At 40.1% G+C, this 23,393-nt stretch overlaps 1 protein-coding gene across 1 annotated transcript in view; it reads right to left on the bottom strand.

Annotated features, from left to right (window-relative positions):
* Nucleotides 1-23,393, bottom strand: part of LOC134577885 (cytoplasmic phosphatidylinositol transfer protein 1-like) — a 189,719-nt gene that overhangs the window by 16,306 nt on the left and 150,020 nt on the right. Inside the window, exon 6 of the mRNA XM_063436800.1 lies at nt 49-141. Within this exon, the coding sequence (XP_063292870.1) occupies nt 49-141 (93 nt within the window). The remainder of the gene's footprint in view (nt 1-48; nt 142-23,393) is intronic.

Below are 23,393 nucleotides of genomic sequence, written 5' to 3'. Positions count from 1 at the left end.
GGAAAAAAAAACAAAAATATTATTTAAATAAACTAAAAAATATTTTACCTCTGATTTTTTATAATAACCTTCTGGTAGGTCATCTGCTGCAATGTCCACAAAGCAAACATCATCTTCTGGAGTGGGTTTTTCTCCAAAAACCTGTAATAGCACATAATTCATATTATTTTTATGGATAAATAATATCTTTTATTTTATCATTTTGTCTAGCTTAAACAGTTTGAATGTTTTTGAAAGCATTTTGTTTCTAAAGCGGAGTGTTGTTCCTCACCATCCACTACTATTCATATGTCACTACTGAATACACGTACCAAGATATTGTCTTGTTATATTGTGGTTAAAGACACAGGATTCTTATCAGAATCAGAATAATGGTATAATGAATAAAATACATGTATTTATAGTGGTCCTTTAAGCTAAAGTTATTTTAGTGGCTATAGTGTCTCATTAAGAACTGTTAAGTGATTAATGAAAACTTTGCATTTGAGTTTAAACCAGTAGCAAAAACAATGGGGGGGGGGGGGGGGGAAGGGGAAGATAATTCATATGCATTACAAAGACATTATAGGCACCCAAACCACTTCATGTTAATGAAGTGATCTAGGTAACATGTCTCTCTAGGTTTAACCTTGAAAGTGAAAACATTGCCAATCTGCTGGGAAGCAATGTTTTAATTTCAGTGGTAAATGCCCTTAGTGGCTGTTAAGATAGCCACTAGTTGCCATCCAACAAAATAGCAGGGTAAAACACTATTATTTCAATCAGATGGTCTCATAGAGACCGTCTGATTGACACAATGCAGTGTTTTGCTGCACAGGTGCATAAACTTCATAATGATTTCCTACAGGATAACATTGATTGACTGAGATCATCGAACTCAATGATCCCAGCCAAGGAGGTAGGACAGTAGCGTGGAGACCAGAGCTGTAAGTGAAAAAAAAAGGTAAGTAAATTCACCTTTTTTACGCACTACAGGTGGGGTCTGGGGACCTAAATGTCCAACAGGGCACGATGACATTAGGAATACACATTTGTTTTCCTTTAAAGATTGGTTAATAATTTTATAAACTTTTACAAACACATATTTTGAAATGTTCCAAACATTCTTGATAAATAGGTGGATTGCTATATTAATGAGGATTACTAGAAATCCTTTGGCGTATAAACATAATCTCAGCCAGATAGCGTTCCATGTTGACTGCCACATTTTAATGAAAATAGAATATGGGGCTGAGTGAATTATCCCAAATCACTTGCCGTTTTCCATTTCCAGGACTGGAAATTTCCAGTAGTCTGTGACTATATTCTAACATTCAGTCAACACAAATCCAGAGATAGGAAATGTAATCCATTATACTGAACAGGCAAATAGCATATCTTTTCTGCAATATACTTTTTGTTATTCTCCTAGCTGGAAGTGACATTGATCATCTTGTCCAATAGCTGTGCAGTTAGGAAAAAGTAGAAAATTGATCTGAACTAGCAAAGATTAAATCCAAATATACAGCACATAGTAAACATTTTTAAAATGGTATGTGCTAATATTTTTTCATGCTTGCTGACAAAGCATTTTTTTAAGGTTTTATATTCACCCAAAAAGAGTGCATTTTATTTTATACAGGAGAGTATATAGATATCACTATCTGTTTTCATTCTAATTCTCTACAAGACAAAGTGTAAATCAAAATTTTTTACATGGGGTATTTAAAAATGAAAAACAATGTTTTTGTAATCATTACCTCCTTCTCTCTATATTGTAGGATTTATTTCCCCAATACCTGCCTCTTTTCCATACCCAATTTTTGGTTTGCATAGAATACATAAACCGTAAACAATTAAGAAACAATTTCTGGTTGCCACATTGTGGAAGAACTACTTAAGAAATTGTACTATGACAGGGGTTTTATTAAAGGTATAGTCCACACACCTAAAGCACTTTAGCTTGCTGAATGAGACAACTGGTCCTGTAGCCCATGGAGCAGCGGAGCTAAGGGGAATGGGCCTTGACATTGCTAGGAGACAGGCATAGGAGGGGTGTAATGTAGGGGACTGGCTAGCATAACTGGAGGAGGGGTTTGTGTTAGAGGAGTATATATAGTGGCCATTTTAAAGGGATACTCCAGGCACCCAGACCACTTCTAGCTATTGGAGTGGTCTCCCACTACACGTAACTCTGCAAGAGTAATTATTGCAGTTTTCATAATGGCTGTCTACTAGAGGAGGACTTAATCCTGTCCTCCTGGATAAGTTCCCACAAATACGGCTGTGCTAGGACGTTCGGGCCGTGAATGGGTGCAGTCACTCACGGCCGGTCGATCAGGCCGCTAACGGGTAACCAGCGAATAGAGTAGAAACTGCCAAATGTTCGGGCCGTGAACGGGACGGCGCAGTCGCAGGAAACAATGGGTCCCCAAGAGCCAGTCAACAAGACAGTCGCCCACGGTCCAGGTGAGGCCTCGGGAAGCATACCTACAGCTGGAGTCATGAGGGACATGGCCTTCGGCAGCAAGAGGTTTGGACAGGGAGTTGTATTCTACTAAACATTCCAAGGACCTTTTTAGAGGGTTTACAGTTTTTTATGGACTCATGGAGCAGGGGTTCGGGGGGAGGTGTTACCTTTGGGAAGGTTTGGGCTACTAGGCAGGAGAAAGGGCAGAACTAGTTGGGGACATCCTGGACACAGCTAGGCAGACTGTCCACGTCTACTTTGCGGGGCCGTTGGGGGGTCTGCTTTAACCAGAGGTGAGGGCAAGCATATGGAAAGGGGAATTTCTGGAGATCGTTTTGCTTCCTCCTGTGGACGAATACATCAAATTGACGGAGGTGGATGGGAAAAAAGCCAGAAAGGATGAAGTAGGGAAAAGGCGTCGCTATCGGCAAAGACCCAAAAGTTTTGGGAATTGGTTGAGGGCTTGTGGTACTCTGGGGAACATTGTGGGGGAATAATCCAGTGCTCACAGTTGCTCTGTTACTTGGACGGGGATCTGGGAGGCGAACTGCGCATACAGGGGCTTGGCGTGGTGGCAGTACGATGGACACTTTCGACATAGGCTTTTGGTGTTCCGGGGTGGAGACGCGCATGGGTACAACCACTGCTCCAAGACGGGTAAGTCCTCCTCCATGGGGGGGGGGGGGATGCCGGGTGCTCTGGGTGCGCCCTTGCCACTGGGGAAATCGCAGTTGAAGGTCGCACTGTTACCGTGGCTAAGCTGGTATGGTAACCAGGAGGACGCTGTGCTGTTGAGGGTCAGTTTACAACAGGGTTGTCTGTTTTGGCAAGGCCGACGAGGTTTGCAATCTACAAAATCTAAAGTCTGTGGGTGGCGAGGCCGTTCAAAGGGCCCCCGATGGGCGAATTGCAGGTGTCACCGGTGGGGGGTCATGCATAGCGGGAGCCTGGTGAGTACGGGTTTATTCCTCATGGATCGTATCCATATGGATCTTCGAGAATTATGATATTAACAGGACAAGGTATGAGCATGTCCAGTGGCATATCGTGCTGGGAGAGGCGGTTCTTTTTATTGCAAGCCGATGGTTCTTCGTTTTACACAGTTCAGTTCCTTAAGGTTTGTCGACTGGTCTTGGGGCGTGTGGGCCTGGGTCCGTTACAGTTCGGCACACACTCTTTCGGGACTGGAGCTTCAATAGAGGCTCAAGTAGATCGGGAGGTGGGAATTGGTGACATTCAGGTCATAGGTGAAGCCCAACCAATCAGTTTAAGTCTGGTTGAAATGGTGATCATTGTTCTGTGTGGACAACGTGTTTTTCTTCTGCAGGTTGGACTGCATGGGTGATGGGATACTCATATGTGTACTGGGCGCAAAGGAGAGCTGCAGTTTATCGTCAAGGCATATGGCTGTGCTCAATGGTGCAGATGGAGTAATTTGGTTTTAGGGGTTGCAGTTGGCACAGTGTATACCTAGAGCTATTCCAAAGGCTGAGAGTGGGTAAAGTACCTAACTGTAACGAGTATATACCCCCAGGGCCGGTGCTAGGATTTTTGACTACACAGGCGAAGATGCATTTTGACGCCCCCCCCCCCCCCCCCCCGCACCCAAAAAACCCAATGCATCTTCACCTCTGTGTCTCGTAGCCCCCCTTTTGAATTTTACCCCCATTAGTGTTGCATATCCACTCTCTTACCCCTCTGGTCCCTTTGTGCCTTACACCCCCCTTTAGTGTGTCTCATACAACCCCTCTTATGTATTTCTTACTTCCCCGTCAGACACTTTCTCTCTTTTTCTCCCATATAGACATAGACATAGATACAGGCAAAAATACATACATGCACAAATACACAAACATACAGACACACAACCATACAAGCACACAGACATAATTATTCAGGCACACAGTCACAAAGATATACAGACACACAGTCATAAAAGGCACACAATCAAACAAACACAGTCATACAATCTACACATTCAGGTACATTGTCATACAAACACAGACATACATTCATACAGACACAGGCACACACAAAAATACAGACACAGACATAAAGAAACATAGAGATTGGCATATAGAGACATACATACACAGTGATACAGAGACATACATACGCAGACAGTCATAAAGAGACATACAGACAAGGCATACAGAGACATACAAAGACAGACAAACAAAGAACCCTGCACACTGATACCGTGTAAATGCTCCGGCCATCCACAGTGGTAGTTGCTCCGACGTCAGGCAGACATCGCTGGATCCACCAGTAAAGTCTTCAAAAGGAATAAACGCAGGCAATACTCCAATAGTAAGGATGGTATATTTATTGATAGGTGACCAACCCCATAGAAAGTGTGATGTTTCGGCTCAGCAGAGCCTTAATAATGCAATAATGCTCTGCTTAGCCGAAACGTTGCACTTTCTTTGGGGTGGTTCACCTATCAATAAATATACCATTATTACTATTAGAGTGTTGCCTGCGTTTATTCCTTTTGAATACATACACAGATCATACAGAGACATACAGACTGTATGTCTCTGTATGACGGTCTGTGTATGTACACAGGATGGGTAAAAGATAGACCCCCATCTGTCGTGCAACTTTAACAATGCTTTGAAAGCTGGGGCTCTACCGATTCCCCATGCTTGCAGGATTGTATTTAGCACGGAGCGTGTTTGACTGTAAGTATGTGTTTATATAGAGTATGTTTCTGTGAATGTAGGGGTGAGTTTGTATGTAGTGTTTGAGTTTGAATGCAAGCATGCATTTACGTGTAGTGTTGGGTTTTTGAATGCAGGTGTGTGTTTATATATAATTTTGGTGTCTGATACAGACGTGTGTTTGTATGTAGTGTTGACATTTGAATGCAGGGGTGTGTTTGTATGTAGTGTTGAAGTTTGCATGCAGGTGGTTATTTGTGTGTAGTGTTGGTGTTTGAATGTTGAGATGTATGCACATATACACATACACTGCCACACACGCACACACTGACACACATGCAGATACACATATACACAAACGGATACACATTCAGATAGACAGACACACATATACAGATACACACAAACACTGACAGACATACAGATAAACACACACTGACATACAGACACACTGACAGACATACAGATACACACATACACAATGATAGACATACAGTTACACACACTGACATACAGACACACTGACAGACATGGATACACACAGACACACTGACAGACAGATATATACACACAGACACACTGACAGACAGAACACACAAGACACTGACAGACAGAAACACACACAGATACACTGACAGACATACACAGACAGACACACTGACAGACATATAGATACACACAGACACACTGACAGACATATAGATACACACAGACACACTGACAGAAAGATATACACACACACACAGACACACTGACAGACATACACACACGGACACTGAAAGACAGAAACACACAAGACACTGACAGATAGAAACACAGACAGACATACAGGCACACTGACAGACATATACACACACAAAGACACACTAACAGACAGACATACACAGACACACTGACAGACATATAGATACACACAGACAGATATACACACACACAGACACACTGACAGACATACACACACACACAAACATGCTGATCAAAATATACACTTTTCTAGCCATACACAGGAGGGTGGCTTACCTGGGATCTAGAGTGCTGGCTCAGGTAGTTGGGAGTTGGAGCTAGTCCTGCCCAGCCCCCCTCCTCTCTGCATTCTGCTCTCTGCAGTCTTCTTGGGAGGAAGTCCTCCCATGCTGAAATGAAGGTGGCCAGCGTTAGCTCCGCCCCTGCTGGGCGCGCTGTGTGCTACAGAGGGAGCAGGGATATGACGTGTTCATATCCCCGCCCCCTCCACACAGTCCGCGGCACTGTAGGGAAGAAGGCTGATTTGTGGGGATGCTGCTGCCGCTCGGCCACGCTTCAAGAAGTGACCGGCAGGAAAGGGACGCTGTGCGCTTCCCTCCTGCCGGTCACCCCGACATTTGCGCCCCCGGGCCGGTGCGCCCTAAGGCGGCCGCCTGTGCCGCCTTATGGACGCGCCGGCCCTGTATACCCCTACACGCAGGATCCAGCCAAACAGAAGACAGCACAGAGGAGAGATACGTCTACCGGACCTTAGAGTGGCCGGACTCGACGTAATAGGAGAAGACAGAGTCAGGAACGATCCGAGGTCAAGGGCACAAAGAGACAGCGTAAACGAGAACTAGCCGGGGTCTGGTACACAGGAATCAGCAAGCCGGCAAACAGTACAGACAAGGATAAAGCGAAAACGAAGTCAGAATACAAAGCCAAGGTCAAATACGGAGAAACACAACTGAACACAACAAGCACTAAAGGGAACTGTAGCAGAAACCACGATAGGGCAAGGAACTAAGGGAAAAGGGTGAGTATAAGTAGCCTTCAAACTAATGTGATTGGCTCCTGTCACTTCCACACCCCCAACAGGTAAGTGTATGGGGTGATTGGCATGACAGGAGCCAATGGGAGCCTTTTTGCAATTTAGGCTCCCACTGTCTCTTTAAGAGCGCGCCCGAGACTCACGGCGCGCTCTTAGCTGCAGGCGGGACACGTGACCGCATCTCGCGGTCACTGCCCGTCTTCCTGTTAGGAGAGTCGGGTGAGCCGCGTGCGGCTCGTGCAGCCGCAGGACCGCGCGCGGCTTGGAGAGGACCGCGGCCGGCCCCCGGATAAGGTAAGTAACGCTACACTAACATTGTTTTGCTTCATGCTGGTGGGGAAGGACTGAGGCCTATTTTCGCAGAGGGCTTCGCTCACGTAGCTGAAGAAAGATTTGGATGGCTCGAGGCAGATGGTCCCTGACGGGGTTGTCCTATGGTCAGAGATCATACCGTGATTTCAATGGCAACACGCTAGGGGCCATCAGTCGGTGTCACCAAGTAGGAGGACGGTAAAATAAAACTATGGCAACTTATGTGAGGTGCTTGAGGGAAAGAGTGGTAGGGCATGGGGAGTTGGAAGCGCAGTTGGTGGGTTATTACAGGCAAGATGGAGTGCATCTGTCAGAGGTGGGTATGGACGTCTTGTTGTTAGGGTTCAGGAAGGTTTACAATGAGTGATGTATTAGTGGAGGGCGCTCAGGTCGCTCAAGTTGTCGAGCTCTGAACTATGGCGGGGGATGGATAGAGAAGTTGGGGTGTAGGTTGTTTGTCCTGATGGAAAATAGTCTTGGTTTGCTAAGAACAGTTTGTTTTGGAAGAGTATTGGTAGGTTCGAGCTCGTCGGTAGCTGTGATGCATATGTCATGTTACTTCCTGGTTGTTTACTCAACTCAAGAAGCATCAATTGCCCAGAGCACCTGCCTTACAATGACTTCTTATTGAGATGCATTGAGAAGTCTGGGACTGGACAGCCACACGAAGTCTGGGCTTGGTTAGAAGTGGAGGGTTTGCTAAGGCAGTAGACAAGAGATCTGCAACTTTTGCAAGCTGTTATTAGACATACCCCATTAAGAAAATGCATGTATGTTTTCATCTGGGGTATATCTATTACATTTTTACAAAAATACAATTAAACACTTTCTATTGGAGTGTGCCTTTAAAATACGTTTGAGCATATGGATTACAACAGAGTCCTCTCAATCACAAGACAACACTCTCTTTCTGATAATGGGTTCTCAAATTCAAGCGCTCCGTGTCTGATGAAAATATGTCCCCCCAAGTCCCAGCACTGCATGTCTAGTAATATGTCTCCTAATAAAGTGGCAATAAGGGCAGGCACACATTAAATGAACACTACAGGGTCAGGAACACAAACATTACCCTATAGTGTTAAAACCACCATATAGGTGGCTTACCCCCCTTTTCCCCTTAAAAGGCAATAAACATACCTTATTTCCCATGCCATGCTGTCCCCTCTCTGAACCACCTCTTTGCTTACATCATTACAATTTATGAGTTTGCATAGAGCTGCATTGAATCAATGCATCTCCATGAGAGAAATTCAGCATCTCCATGCACACTGTGCAGCACTGCCCCAGAAAGCACACCACAGGTGGTGTATAGGATGGAAAAAAATACATCAATGTGTCCTAATAGAGACAGTGATTGAGTGCACAGAGCAGATAAGTAAAATGAACCATGGTGGACAGGCAATGGACAGAAGCAAACATAACCATAAATGCAAATCTTATGACAGCCAGGCAGAACAATTTGTACTTTGTTTTGTAAATTAATTTGTATGTTTTTTACGGTTGAACTTCCATTGTGATAGCCTTTGAAGAAATCATTTTTACAGGACAAAACATGTATTGAGAAAAAAAAAATGCACTTTAATGTCAGAGAATTATTAGAACCTGATTGTGGTTGCTTTTCAGTAATAAATTATATTTTATTGTACAACATATATGCAGTAAGAGGTGCATTATTTGTATTTATATGCTGAAGATTAAAGCTTATCCATATGTGGCAGCAATGGAATAAAACCTATTATTGCACTGTGTTGCAGCTGCAAGAGGACTTGAGACACTGTTTACCTTCTGTTATTCTGTGAAGAATATAATTTTAGGGTCTCCATTGTACTGGCTGATCTATACTACTGTCTTATTTATATTCTTAGGTAGAGTGCTGTATTCCTATTTGTTTTATATTATTTTTGTATATGGAGACTATAAAGAAAGTCTGCAGAGAAGCAATGCATCAAATGAAAGTTTAGTCATTTATACATTGTATGCATTACCTCTTATCAGCAAATTCAAATTCCAAAGTGTATTTTTTTTTGTGTCCATATATTTATAGTTACTGAAAAGTGGCAGTTTTTAACCATTGTTTAGACTCATAATGTAATTGACTGTGACAATTACCAATTGTTCACTGCCCACAGAATTTTTCCATGGATAACATGTTGGACAACGCAGCCAACCCACCACCAGAATACACAATGGTCATCCATAATGACATGGATGCTTTAAGCTGTGTGATGCGGCTACATCACTGAGGCCAGTGTAGCAGCTAGCACTACTGCTCATGGAATTCATCCCACCTTTGGGAAGTATGTAAATGGGATGGGGTGGGTGAGTCCTTAATGTGTGTGTCAGCTTGAAAGAGCATGTCAGACTGGCATGCACGCAATCAGCAACATCACTGAAATGCTTTCTACACGGTCATAGTGCCTTCAATACAGCGTCTAATGATATGCTTTCACTTTGCCGGTGGAGGACAGCATCTTGGTAACCAAAGGAGCCAACTCAGGAGAGGGGGACAGAATCCCTAAATATGGCTGTACCACCAAAATCAGGACAGATGGGACTTTTAGAGGTATTTTCTGCTGGGAAACCAACATACAAACATCACTACAGTAAAGCCCAGGAGCATCAAACAACATCAAATAGATAATGACTTCATCTAAACATTAGAATGTTGGCTAACACAATGTATATATGAAATTGTATGCTCTTTGAAGTAAATCTAGATCCTGTGAGTCAGATGACCTTTATATTTAAAAAAAAAAATACTTTCAGACACTTGAGACACTAGACATATTCTCTTTCCTAATGTAAAGGGTACCAATATGTACCAGTAATACTGGAAACAATCTAACTTTAAATGATAAGAGTGTAATTTGACTGAAAAATTAATATGCAGTGATAACTTATAAAGCAGGCACTTTGCATGAGAAGGTGAACGCATGCCAAATTATGATAGTATTACTTTAAGCCCAGGTGCTAGCAATGCATAAGCAAAGAACTACATAGCAATCATAATGTGCATAATCTACAATGGAATGCATAGGGAATGATATGAAAGAAAAACATTTGTCGTGAAAGTACATGGTGTTAAGGCCAGTGCAATCTGATCTATAGCAGTATCCAAGTCCTCATATGTTAAAGTTATTTACTGAGCTTGAATGCACGGGTACTCACATTCTAACTGAATAACTCTAAAACAACAAAAAAAAGTAAAATAAACTGACACATCTGGAAGAGATACCAATAAAATAAAAAAAATATTGGTAAGAGACTAACAGCAGGAAAAGGCATGTGGCCCACAACATGCCCATTTGCTGGGACATTGAGTAACCAACAAGGAAGTCATCAAGTTGGGGAAACCAACCAGACAGACAGGGTAGGTGGAACTGGAAGTCATTGGCAATTGTGACAGTAGTCAACATCACTGGGCGCAGAAGACTTACACTTCATGTAGGTCCCTGTATGACTCTTATATTTAAGTCACCCAGTGCCCACTATAGGTGCAGAGTGTGTATTATAATGTTGTTTGTGGAATGTCTTGTGTTATCCCCTGTTTGGCTGTGGGGCCAGTGCAGCGCCCCATGTTGGTTGCAACAATTATGTGCACTACCTGAAGAGCAAAGTTAGTTAATTTGCATATTCAGGTAGATTTACATATTATGGATTTTGCAGGCAGGGGATGTGTTTATTACTCTTTGTGTTCCCCACCCCTAAAAATATTTTATGGTATTGTTATGAGTACATATATTATTCCCCATATGATGTAATGTATATTGAAATGTGTCACCATAAGTTTAATGTAATGTGGATAGGGGCTAGTCCTGAGTTAAAATATATATTGGGTGCTAGTTCTATTGGGAACTGTATGCCATGTCTAGTTTGTTCAGGGATTACAGTAGCAGAGTTTGCAGACCTGTCCCGGGGACATATTCAGAAAGAGCGAGGCCTGACAGACGCAAGTGTTTTTGTAGAGGCAGACACTGTCCGAGAAGACCCAACATGGCGTGCAATGAAATGCCCTGGTGAAATATTTGACCGCTTCTGGGCGCAGTTGGAGTCTTGAATTATGGTGACACTAGCTTGGAGCAGTGGAGAAGAAAGGAGAGGAGAACGGCGAGAGGTCACCCTATGGACACAATTTCCCTACAAGCAACCAAGCCTCTCATCCATAGCCCACCTGGGTCACAGAGACAATTGGACCATACGCCAGCAGCATCGACCACAGAGTCAGAAGACCTAACACTGCGGGCGGAAGAACATCTGTACCTTTTGCCGTACCATGACAGGTATGGACTTTGCCATAAACACCCGAGTCCTTGTTCCCGAGATGCAGGCCCTTGTTACAGTCCTGGGTTGAGAGGTTGCCATGTTTTGCCCCTATCCTGCAGTGCCTCCCTATTACCTCCATCCGTTTCTGAGACGAGGACTGATTAACAGTTATGGCTAGCACTATCACAATCCTTCCATTTTCTTGTATCTGCATGTCTTAATTTATGCTGTACAGCACCATGATGTCTACATAATATGCCTGTCACTCGAATAGTTTACATGACCCCAGTTGTACAAGCTACATCTCAATCAACTTGCCTTGCACAGTTTATTTTCTATCACTAATAGTAGCACATTGCCAGTATAATTACTCAGAATTATTTTAGGTCATGTCACCCGTCTGACAGGTTATTCGTGTTAAACCCTTTATTTTAATTTTTTATTTTAAAACTGCAAAGTTATCTCTGTCATGCCAATGATACTGTCATATTTTGCCTTGCATGCAGCAGTTTTCGTGACTCTGCACGCTTATGTGTATTGTCATGCATACCAAAAGTAAAGACTGGCAAAAAATAAATAAATACAATGAAAATGTTTTTTTGCAGTTTTTTGTAATATGAAAAAGAGAAGTGGGTAAAAAGAACCAATTCTAAAAATACATTTAGTACACATCTTCACAATCAGGCAACATTGGTAGCAAAAATAAAATTTTAAGTATGGTAGCATTTACCTGACACACTTATCTCTCAACGTTGCCTTATTTTGGTTAAAATTCCATTAAACTTATAATTTATTCTCTCCCTCTGGGAAATCATTTACTAGCTCCTTAATCCATAATCCTATTCAACCTCTGCTCATACCACATTGAACTTCTCCAACTTCAGCCTAACTTGCTCAGCCAAAATCAGAAGTCTACCCAAGACCACGTTATAAACCCGTGCATAATGAAAACTATTATTAAAGGAATACTCCAAACATCATTACCACTACAGTAGGCTGTAGTATTTATTTGCTTAGAGTGCAATTTAACTCTCCCATTTTCTTTCTATTTCCGTAGTATGATGATCATCAGGTGCAACCACTGCTGGTACAAGTGACATGGGAAACACCATTACATATACATATGTAAATAAAAGTCCTGCTATGTGTACTTCTTTTCTTGCCTGCAATTAAAGCGGCACTGTCATGGCTGCATCCGTTTTGTTTTTTTTAACCCGCCTACCAAATCCACTACATCTAAATATCCCCCTAGTTACCCCCAAATGCCACTTGGTGCCCCATTTTACCTCCTGGGCACCACCATATTTTTGTGGGCAGATGGAGGCCCTGTGGGACACGTCATCTGCCCACACTAGATAGCGCTGTGAAATTCCTGTGCATGCCCAGTTAAACAATTGGGCATTTGATATTGTCTGAAATTCAGATGGGAATTTCGGCTATTCATTCATATGTTAGAAATACAAATTAATTAATCGAAATTTCACAAGAACAAACCATGACCAAACGTCAGTGTTCATTTGTACGTTCGTTCAGTCTATTATAAGGAGGGAGCTATTGGCTCACAGTTTCCTCCTTGTAATATGCAAAAATAGAAGCGACATAGAGCTGTGCTCCCCACCACTTCCTAACCCCCCCCCCCCTCCATGTTCCCCCTCACTCTATGGGGGGTCAGTAAGACCGCAATGTTATCATAAGGGAGGTTAAAACCTCCTGAATGCCCCTACTTGCTGTGCCAGGAGTAGAGGCATGTATACTAAACAGTGAGCAGCCTGTGAACCCTCCCCCTCCAATAAAGTGCCCCATGGTTGGGCACCTATACAAATAACTAAGTAACAAAGGGGGGACCTATTGTCCCATTGCCCCCATCCATGATGACAGTGGGGGAAGGACCTATTGTCCCCCTGGCCCCTGGCCATGAGCAGCAAATAGGGGCCCTAAATTCCAATAGGGGGGATTTATTGTCCCGTTCCCCCTTTGCCCCCACCCATGAGCGTCGGGCGGAAGCCCTAAATGACAATGGGGGCCTGCGCCCTGGGCCCTAACCCATGAGCAGCAGGTGGGGGACCTAAATGACAATCGGGGAGGACCTATTGTCCCCTGACTCCCACTCATGAGCGGCGGGTGGTGGCCCCATTGAGAATTGGAGGGAGGAGCTATTGCCCCACTACCCCCAAGCTCCCACCCATGGGTGACGGGTGGGGGCTAAATGTAAAAATTACCCCCTGAAACCATTAGTCACCCCCACTGAAATAAAATCCTACCTACCCCCCTCACCCTAAAAATAGAATGGAATTTGGACCCCAACAAAACGCACGAATGGACAAACTATACTCATTCTGTTAGGTCGAAATTTGGTCGTTTTGCCTTCCTGTCTATATGATATAGTATGTAGTATATTTTTTAAACAGAACAAATTTTTACATTTGGATGCATAACAGGGTCTGAAATAACTGCCGGCATGTTTGCCAGTACATTAATATTAACCCCTTAACGCCGTTCTATGCCGTCACGGCTTTAAAGGGCTTTAAAGCCGTTGCGGCGGCATAGAACGCCGTAACGGCTGAAGCCCCCAGGAGGTAAGCTATACTTACCTCCGCCGCGATCCTCTTCTGGGGGGCTGCCTGAGAGCCCAGGCAGCCCCCCTCCGGCAAATGAGGCCCCCGGGGGCCATGTGATCGCTCTCAAAGAGCGATCACATGGCCCCCTATAGAAGGCTATGGATCTGCCAGCAGGGGGTTGTCTAAAATATTAGACAGTCCCCCTGCTGGTAGGAAAGTATAAAAAAAAATTAAATACACATGTTAAAATAAAATAAAAGTATTTATATATATATATATATAATATATGTATATATATTATATATATATATAATATATATATATACATATATATATGTAACGTCATACGTAATGTATTTTAATATTAATATTAGTATATATAGTAGTATTGAAATACACTTAGAATGACGTTACATATATATAATATGTATATATATTATATATATATAATAGATCTACATATATATATTATATATATACGTATAATTACAATAATAAATAAATAAATAAAATATTGAAACAAAATTTAAAATAAATTATATTCATATGTAATTTCATTCTAACTGTATTTTGTTATTAATATATATATATATATTGGAAACAGAATACACTTAGAATGACATTCTATATATATCTATCTATATATAAAATACAAATAACCGCAAATATATATATATATATATATATATATATATATATATATATATATATATATATATATATATATATATATATAGATAAATACATATAATTACATAAAAGATTATATTAGTATACATGTAGAATTTAAATACCTATAAATGCATATATATATATATATATAAAAATTCTACGTGTATATTTAAGTAATTTTTTAACATAATTATGTCATTTGATTAATTAAAATTTGATTGACATACCTGACAACACAGGGAGAAAGTGCAGAGATTTTAATTCGCAAGCACTATATTTGACCCTGTAACTCCAAGACACCATAAAACCTGTATATAGGGGGTACTGTTTTACTCGGGAGACTTCGCTGAACTCAAATATTAGTGTTTAAAACTGGTAAATTGTATTACAACGATGATATTTTAAGTAAAAGTGACGTTTTTTGCATTTTTTACAAACAAACGGCACTTTTATGGACTATATTATTGTTGTAATATGTTTTACTGTTTTAAAACACTAATATTTGTGTTTAGTGAAATCTCCCGAGAATAACAGTACCCCCCATGTACAGGTTTTACGGTGTTTTGGAAAGTTAGAGAGTTATAAGGCTTGCATTTCATTTTTTTGACATTGAAATTTGCCAGATTAGTTATGTTGCCTTTGAGACCGTATGGTAGCCCAGGAATAAGAATTACCCCCATGATGGCATACCATTTGCAAAAGTAGACAACCCAAGGTATTGCAAATGAGGTATGTCCAGTCATTTTTAGTAGCCACTTAGTCACAAACACTGGCCAAATATTAGTTTTTTGCTTTTTTCACACAAAAACAAATATGAACGCTAACTTTGGCCAGTGTTTGTGACTAAGTGGCTACTAAAAAAGACTAAACATACCCCACGTTCAATACCTTGGGTTGTCTACTTTTTCAAATGGTATGCCATTATGGGGGTAATTCTCATTCCTGGGCTACCACACTGTCTCAAAGGTAACATTACTAATCTGGTAGATTAATTTTGTTTACGTTTTGTTTTGATCAGAACGTGCACTATTGACTCCGTCCTGTTTCAGTTTCAAACAATTTAATTTACTTTTGATCAGCCAATTCTCCTTCCCACATCTGGTAATTAATAAGATCACGGTGGAAAGGGTGAGTATTGTGGGAAAAAATTGTGACCACAGGAAATAGAGCAGGCATAAGCTCCTCCTTTGGTCAAAAATGGTCAAGCTTAGGAAAAATACACAAGACAAAGTAGTCCTGTTTTAAAGAAAACTAGATCAGTTAGGAAAAAATGAAGAGCAGATCCTGTTAGAGGTAGACAGGAGGAATCAATAGGAGAAAAGTAAGTTTGGCATGACATTGTCGCTTTAAGGTGTTCATATTGTTGATAGAATAAGAAAAAGTGGAATGCTGCAGGTTGTTGCCTATATTTATAGACTACAGCCCTGAACTACACATTTTTTTTAAACATCCCTGTAAAGCCATCCAACACTCTAAGTACCAAAACAACATAATTAAATGCTTTTGTTGTATAGATCATGCTTCTGCAATCTCACAGCTCCATTCTTTGCCATTTACGGCTGTTTATGTAGCCTAAGCCACAACTCCCCTGGTTGTTACTCACACAGTCTCCCTGCAATCTTCCTGAAAAGACTTATTGTTTTTTTTTTAGTTTCCCTTATTGCACAGTGTGTTTACTTTAGAATGTCTAAAGTGAATACAGTATACTAAGTTCTGCTTTAAATGTAGGTCCTTTTTTTTTTTATTGTTGAAGCTGTATGAGTCACACAAGGGAAGATGTGGCTAGGACTGCAGAAACAAAGTGATTTAAGTCTTACACAGCAGAGAATTAAGCAGTTATACTGCAGTAGTATGATCTATGCACCACTTTATTACACTACTAGTTTTGTCCCTAAGAGTGTCCCTTTAATTACGACTCCGAACTTGAATTGATATGTTTTTGATGGGCACATTAAAATGCTGCATTTTGTTCCAGAATAAGAAAAAGAGTAATTAAAGTTTATATGAGTAATAAGAAATTACTCATCAGAAAAAATAGTAATACAATTTTCAAACCTTTAATTTCCATTACAATGCTCACTCCTTCCTTAGTAATAATTAGTGAACAAATGGCTGTGTGGCTGCCCTGCATATTTTTCCACTGTTCCAATTCTACTTATTAAGTCTTAAAATATTATTGTGTATTGTAAAATATTGAAATATACAATTGGTGATACTTTACATCTCTAAGCAAATCTATAAATATTTACATTTCTCTTACCCCCTCCCCCCAAACAGTATAAGAGCAGTCTAAGTAGCATAGTCACTTTACACTACCACATGGTACTTAAAATATTCTGTGCCCATTCTGAGAGTGGTTTATAGCTGCAAAGATTTAAAAAAATAGGAATTAATCAATATCTATGTATGCGGTGTATGTAAACCACACACACAGCAAGTTAAGCCGCAGACTGCAATAAATGGCCCAAAGCTGTACCAATACAGAGCATAGTCCACAAAACCGGGGACTGGTCTGTGTATAACCTGATATCAGCTGCAGTATGGCAGTTTTTAGTTTATAATAAAATTCTAAAGACCCAACTTGATAACCTCAACTGTGGGTGGGAGATAAACTACTTATACCTTTAGCCCCTTCTGGACCCTATGCTTGCTGCTACTAAGCATATGATTTAATTCCCAGGAAACTTCCTAGTGACCCATGTGATCTTGGTTTCAACCCCTTAAGGACCAAACTTCTGGAATAAAAGGGAATCATGACATGTCACACGTGTCATGTGTCCTTAAGGGGTTAAAACCTTTTTATAACATACATTTGCAGAGCTACACAGAGTATATTATAGCAATCCACTGATATTAAAATATTTTGTGTAAAGCTCTCTTTTCCATGCCTGATTTGTTCCAAAGGTAGAGTAAAAAAATCAAATATATAAAACAATAGCATAGCATTTTAGACAATTTATAGTTATGGCAAAGAAAGTAATTAAATAATGATAATAATTATTATCTGACACATCGCTAAAGACATGTTATGTAATATATTTTTTAAACAGAACATTTTTTTACATTTGGATGGAGTACAAGGGTCTAAAATATCTGCTGGCTTCTTTGCCGCTACATTAATATTCAAAACATCAATTTGACAGTAAACAGTTTGACACAATTTAATTTACTTTTGATCAGCCAATTCTTCTTCCCACATCTGTTAATTAATTATTCTCTATTTAGGACAACTTTCACACATTTGAAACCGCAAGTATTTTATCATATATCAATGTTCCAATTTCATGTTTGGCTGATATGGTTTATTTATTGGGTTGCTGTAATTGGAAATGCACCTTGGCCGCATTGGTAACTTAATCTTGAATCAATATTTATCGTCTGTACAATTCCTGCCATCTTTACCCACTGCACTGCTCCAGTCTGTGCATTTTGAGGTTTGGCTTATTTAAATTCATTCTAATATTTTTACTTTGCAATCATGCAAATAGGTGCATTTATATCTAAGATTTGTATTTTGTAATTTGCAAGACAAATGTAATAAGCCGATAGACTGTGGTTTAAATCTCACATGATCACAGATCCAGACAGGATTTGCTTTACATCTCAAGAAAAGTTCAATTTATTTGTGCATTGTTTGGATTATTTTATAAAATCGTTAAATTTTATAATGCATAAGCAATCGATAAAAAAAAAAAAAATCACACTACGAAACTAATTTATAAAACTCCATTCATTTCAAATTCAGATTTGATAGAAAGTATCAGTGATTACATATACTTGTATTAATTAAAAAGAAAAACACACTAGGGGGTCAAGAACACAAACATGTATTTCTTAGCCTATAATGTCAAAAATACCTATCTTGGCCCCCAGCCCCTCTAATAAATTTTACCTTTATTCCAGTCTGCTGGTGCTGACTCTTCCCCTGATCTGCCTACTTGGCTGACATCATCAGAATTGATGGTCTGAGCCAATCACAATGCTTTCCCATAGAGAAGCCTTGGATTGGCTGTGATTGCAAGGAGGTGGGGCAGGGGCGCAGCCAAACGCCATGCTGGCCAATCAGTATCTCCTTACAGAGATGCACTGAATCAATGCATTTCTATGAGGAAAGTTCAATGTCTCTATGTAGAGGGTGGAGACACTGAATGTGTGCAGCACTGCCACAGGAAGCACCTCTGGTAACTGTCTGAGGAGTGGTCATTGAAGGTGTCCCTAGGTTGTAATGTAAACCCTGCCTTTTCTCTGAACAAAAACGTGTTTACTCCAAAATTGCCTGCAGGTACTGACTATACTCACCAGAACAACTATGTGAAGCTGTAGTTGTTCTGGTGACTATAATGTCCCTTTAAACTAATGCAAAAAAATATTTTGGGTTGTTTATCTATATCAAATTTCTTTTAATCCACGTCTGAACAAATCGATCCATCCGGGATTTACCTCTGGAGTATTATTCACTGAATAAGACTCCAAAGGTAAATTCTGGACGGATCAATTAATTTGGGATTATGAAATGATTAAAAGGAATTTGATTTAAACAAATGGTTCCAAACTAATTTTTGCACAAGTCTAGTATTTATGCTACTCTATCAGGAGACGTTTAATGATTGAAAAACATAGCAGAAATTTGGGGAAAAGTGAGTCTGAACACCTTTATTTTGAGTCTAATTCATAGTAATATCCCTTGAAGCTGGATCAATCTATTACAATCTTCTTTCACTAAATTTACATGGACAAAAAAAAGAGTAGCCACTCGGTCACAAACACTAGCCAAAGTTAACGTTAATATTTGTTTGTGTGTGAAAAATGCAAAAAACTAATTTGAAAGTCAACTAAGTGGCTACTAAAAAAGACTGAACATACCCCATTTGCAATACCTTGGGTTGTCTACTTTTGCAAATGGTATGCCATTATGGAGGTAATTCTTATTTCTGGGCTACTATACGGTCTCAAAGCCAACGTAACCAATCTGGCTAATTTCATTGTGAAAAAACTGAAACGCAAGCCTTATATTTGACTCTGTAACTTTTGAAAACACCATAAAACCTGTACATGAGGGGTACTGTTATACTAAGGAGACTTTGCTGAACACAAATATTTGTGTTTCAAAACAGTAAAGTATTACAGCAAAAATATCGTCAGTGTAAGTGCCGTTTGTGTGCGAAAAATGCAATAAATTTCACTTTCCCTGACGATATCATTGTTTTAATACATTTTACGGTTTTAAAACACAAATATTTGTGTTCAGCGATGTCTCCCGAGTAAAACAGTACCCCCCATGTACAGGTTTTATAGTGTCTTGGAAAGTTATAGGGTTAAATATAGTGCTAGCAAATTAAATTCCCTATACTTTCGGCCTGGGTTGTTAGGCAGGTCCTGCAAATTGTAATTAATAATAGGACCTAATTATGTAAAATTATTACATAAATATATATGTAAAATTATTATATATACACATGTGTGTATATATATATGTATATAATTTTTTTACAATTATTTTTATTTATATATAGGTATACATATAGTGATGTATACGTATATACTTAGGTATATACATATATACCGTGTTTCTCCGAAAATAAGACCGGGTCTTATATTAATTTTAGTCACACAAAACACACTAGGGCTTATTTATTTACGGTACCGGTATGTACATTGAACCCCCCATTTAATTAATCCACCCCCCCTTTAATTAATCCACCCCCCTTTAATTAATCCACCCCCCCTCTTTAATAAATCCACCACCTCTAATTAATCCACACCCCCCTCTAATTAATCCACACCCCCCTCTAATTAATCCACCACCCCTTTAATTAATCCACCACCCCTTTAATTAATCCACCCCCCCTTTAATTCACCCCCCCCTTTAATTCACCCTCCCTCTAATTAATCCACCCCCTCTAATTAATCCACCACCCCTTTAATTAATCCACCCCCCCTTTAATTAATCCACCCCCCCTTTAATTAATCCACCCCCCCTCTTTAATAAATCCACCCCCTCTAATTAATCCACCACCCCTTTAATTAATCCACCACCCCTTTAATTAATCCACCAGCCCTTTAATTTATTCACCCCCCCTTTAATTAATTCACCCCCCCTTTAATTAATTCACCCCCCCTTTAATTAATTCACCCCCCCTTTAATTAATTCACCCCCCCCCTTTAATTAATTCACCCCCCCCCTTTAATTAATTCACCCCCCTTTAATTAATTAAGTCCCAGACATAAAATACCGGTATCTACTCACAGTTCAAAGAGTCCGACCACTGGGTGCCTCACCGCCCGGAATGGATCCTTCCGCTGAAGATCCGTGAAGGCAGACTGACGGCGCTGCACGCGTCGTCATCACGCTGCGCACGTCGTCATCACGCTGCGCGATGCCGCGGCCCGCAACGCTCCTCCCCCTCCTCATAGAAGAAGGAAGTCCCGCCGGGCCGCAAAGGTAAAATGCCTAGGTCTTATTTTCGGGGTAGGGCTTATATTGCAGCCCACCCCGAAAATTCGGCTAGGGCTTATTTTCGGGGTAGGTCCTATTTTCGGGGAAACACGGCATATTATTTAGTTCTACGTGTATTTTGATATCTATATATATATATATATATTAATATCAAAATACAGTTAGAACGAAATTACACACATATATATATATTTAATTATTTATTTATTTTATTTTATTTTTAACGTATTTAAATTTTTTTTATTATAAAATATATATATAATTATAATTATGTATATATTTAATCAATATCCTTCTACGTGTATTTTGATATTAATATATATAATTATATATATATATATAAATATTAAAATACACTTAGTGTATGTGTAAATGTGTGTCTCTCTCTCTCTCTCTATATATATATATATATATATATATATAATATATATATAATATATATATATAAATGATCCAAGTATATTTTATTTTTAACTGTAATATCTTATTTTTAACATTAATGGGTTAAAAGGGGAGGAGAGGGGCAGAGACAGTGTCAGCCAGTGATTTTACATCACTGGCTGACACACAGGATCAGTGATCACAGTGACTGCCTGTTACTGTGATCACCTCCTGCAGATCGCGGTAATTGGCCACAGGGGGAGTGCCTGGGTGGCCAGGCATGCCCCCCACCGCGATCTGCAGGGGGATCCTGCCTGCAGTTACTATGGGTCAGCCAATAGGCTGACACATAGTAACCTCTGATCGCAGTGACAGGCTGTCACTGCGATCAGATCGCAGGGAGAGGCTGCCTCTGCATTCAGATCGCAGAGACAGCCTCTCCCTGCGATCATACTCTGCAGATCGCGGTCACTGACCGCAGGGGGACTGCCTGGGGTGCCAGGCATGTCCCCCGACCGCGATCTGCAGAGTGAAAATGCGGCCGGCTCCATGTGTCAGACGATTTTAAAATCGGCTGACACATGGTAAATACCGATCGCAGTGACAGCCTGTCACTGCGATCGGAAGCTGCAGACCGCGGTCCCCAGGCACAGGGGGGCTGCCTGGGGGGCCAGGCATGCCCCCCGACCGCGATCTGCAGCGGCCATGTGCCGCCGGCCACGAGGGGGGTAAGACCGCCCAGGACGTTCCATGCCGTCCTGCGGTCTTAAGGGGTTAAGATACAGATGAGAGCTGAATTGATTATTTTACATATTAACATACCCAGTATGAAAAATAAAGAATTGATTCTGTTACTACATATGTTGACATAAGTCCATCAAAACCTGACTGGTGCCTAATTAAACACCAAATATGTCATCAACTGAATATGGAAAAACATATCCCGACCCCTAAAAATAAAATATATAGATATAGTGGCTTTTGGGACGAATCAATTAGAAAAAAACAACAACAATATGCTATAAGGAAATAATATATAACAACAAGGTAAGTATAAGAAAATGTATAATAACTCTCTCCTCTCCTCCTGTATCCCCCTGATCGAGAGCATGATATTTGTTTTGTAATTGGTCTACTTATGTCTCGTGAGATGGTTTATAATTAGATTTCTGCCTTATGATATGTTTACTTGTATCATCCAAATTATAAATTTCAGATGTATCGCATATTTAGCTTCTTGACAAAAAAAAAAATACAACATTAATAAGAACTATGTAACTGATCTTATACTTATGGCAGAAACTTTGGAAATGTAATTGTTTTATATCCAAAAATACTAATAAAGAGAATTAAAAAAACAAACAAAAAAAAACTTTTGTATCAATAATATGTTAAACGTTTAGAATTATATTTAGGCAGCATGTATATATGAACAGTATTATTGCAAATTAAATACATTAACGCATTTAACGTTGTTTTCAAATTAGGCAGCAACATCACAAACAGATGTAAAATCACCTTAGTGGGAAGCAGAATCTGAACTTGTTTGAGCCTGAACATACGGGGCTATATAAGTAAATCAGAGAGAGATAAAGAGAGAGAGTGTATGTGTGCGCGTTTTTTTCTAGGTAATTAACTATATCTCTTTGTGTATAGCACTTAGCAGCTAATGTAAATTGGTCAAATAAGGCCAAAGTAGCCTAACTGAAAACAGAATTGACTTATATGGTTTTTCACTAAAATCCAAATGCCCCGTACTGAACATGGACATTTGGAATGCAAAATTCAGACATTGTTTACACTATTTACAAGGCCCAGATTTTGCCTGAATTTTCTCCAATTTAGCCGGACAGAATGCTGC

This window comes from Pelobates fuscus, chromosome 11, assembly GCF_036172605.1.
Source record: "Pelobates fuscus isolate aPelFus1 chromosome 11, aPelFus1.pri, whole genome shotgun sequence".
NCBI lineage: Eukaryota > Metazoa > Chordata > Amphibia > Anura > Pelobatidae > Pelobates > Pelobates fuscus.
The sequence above is the reverse complement of the archived record's forward strand: the minus strand, read 5'-3'. Positions and strand labels throughout refer to the sequence as shown.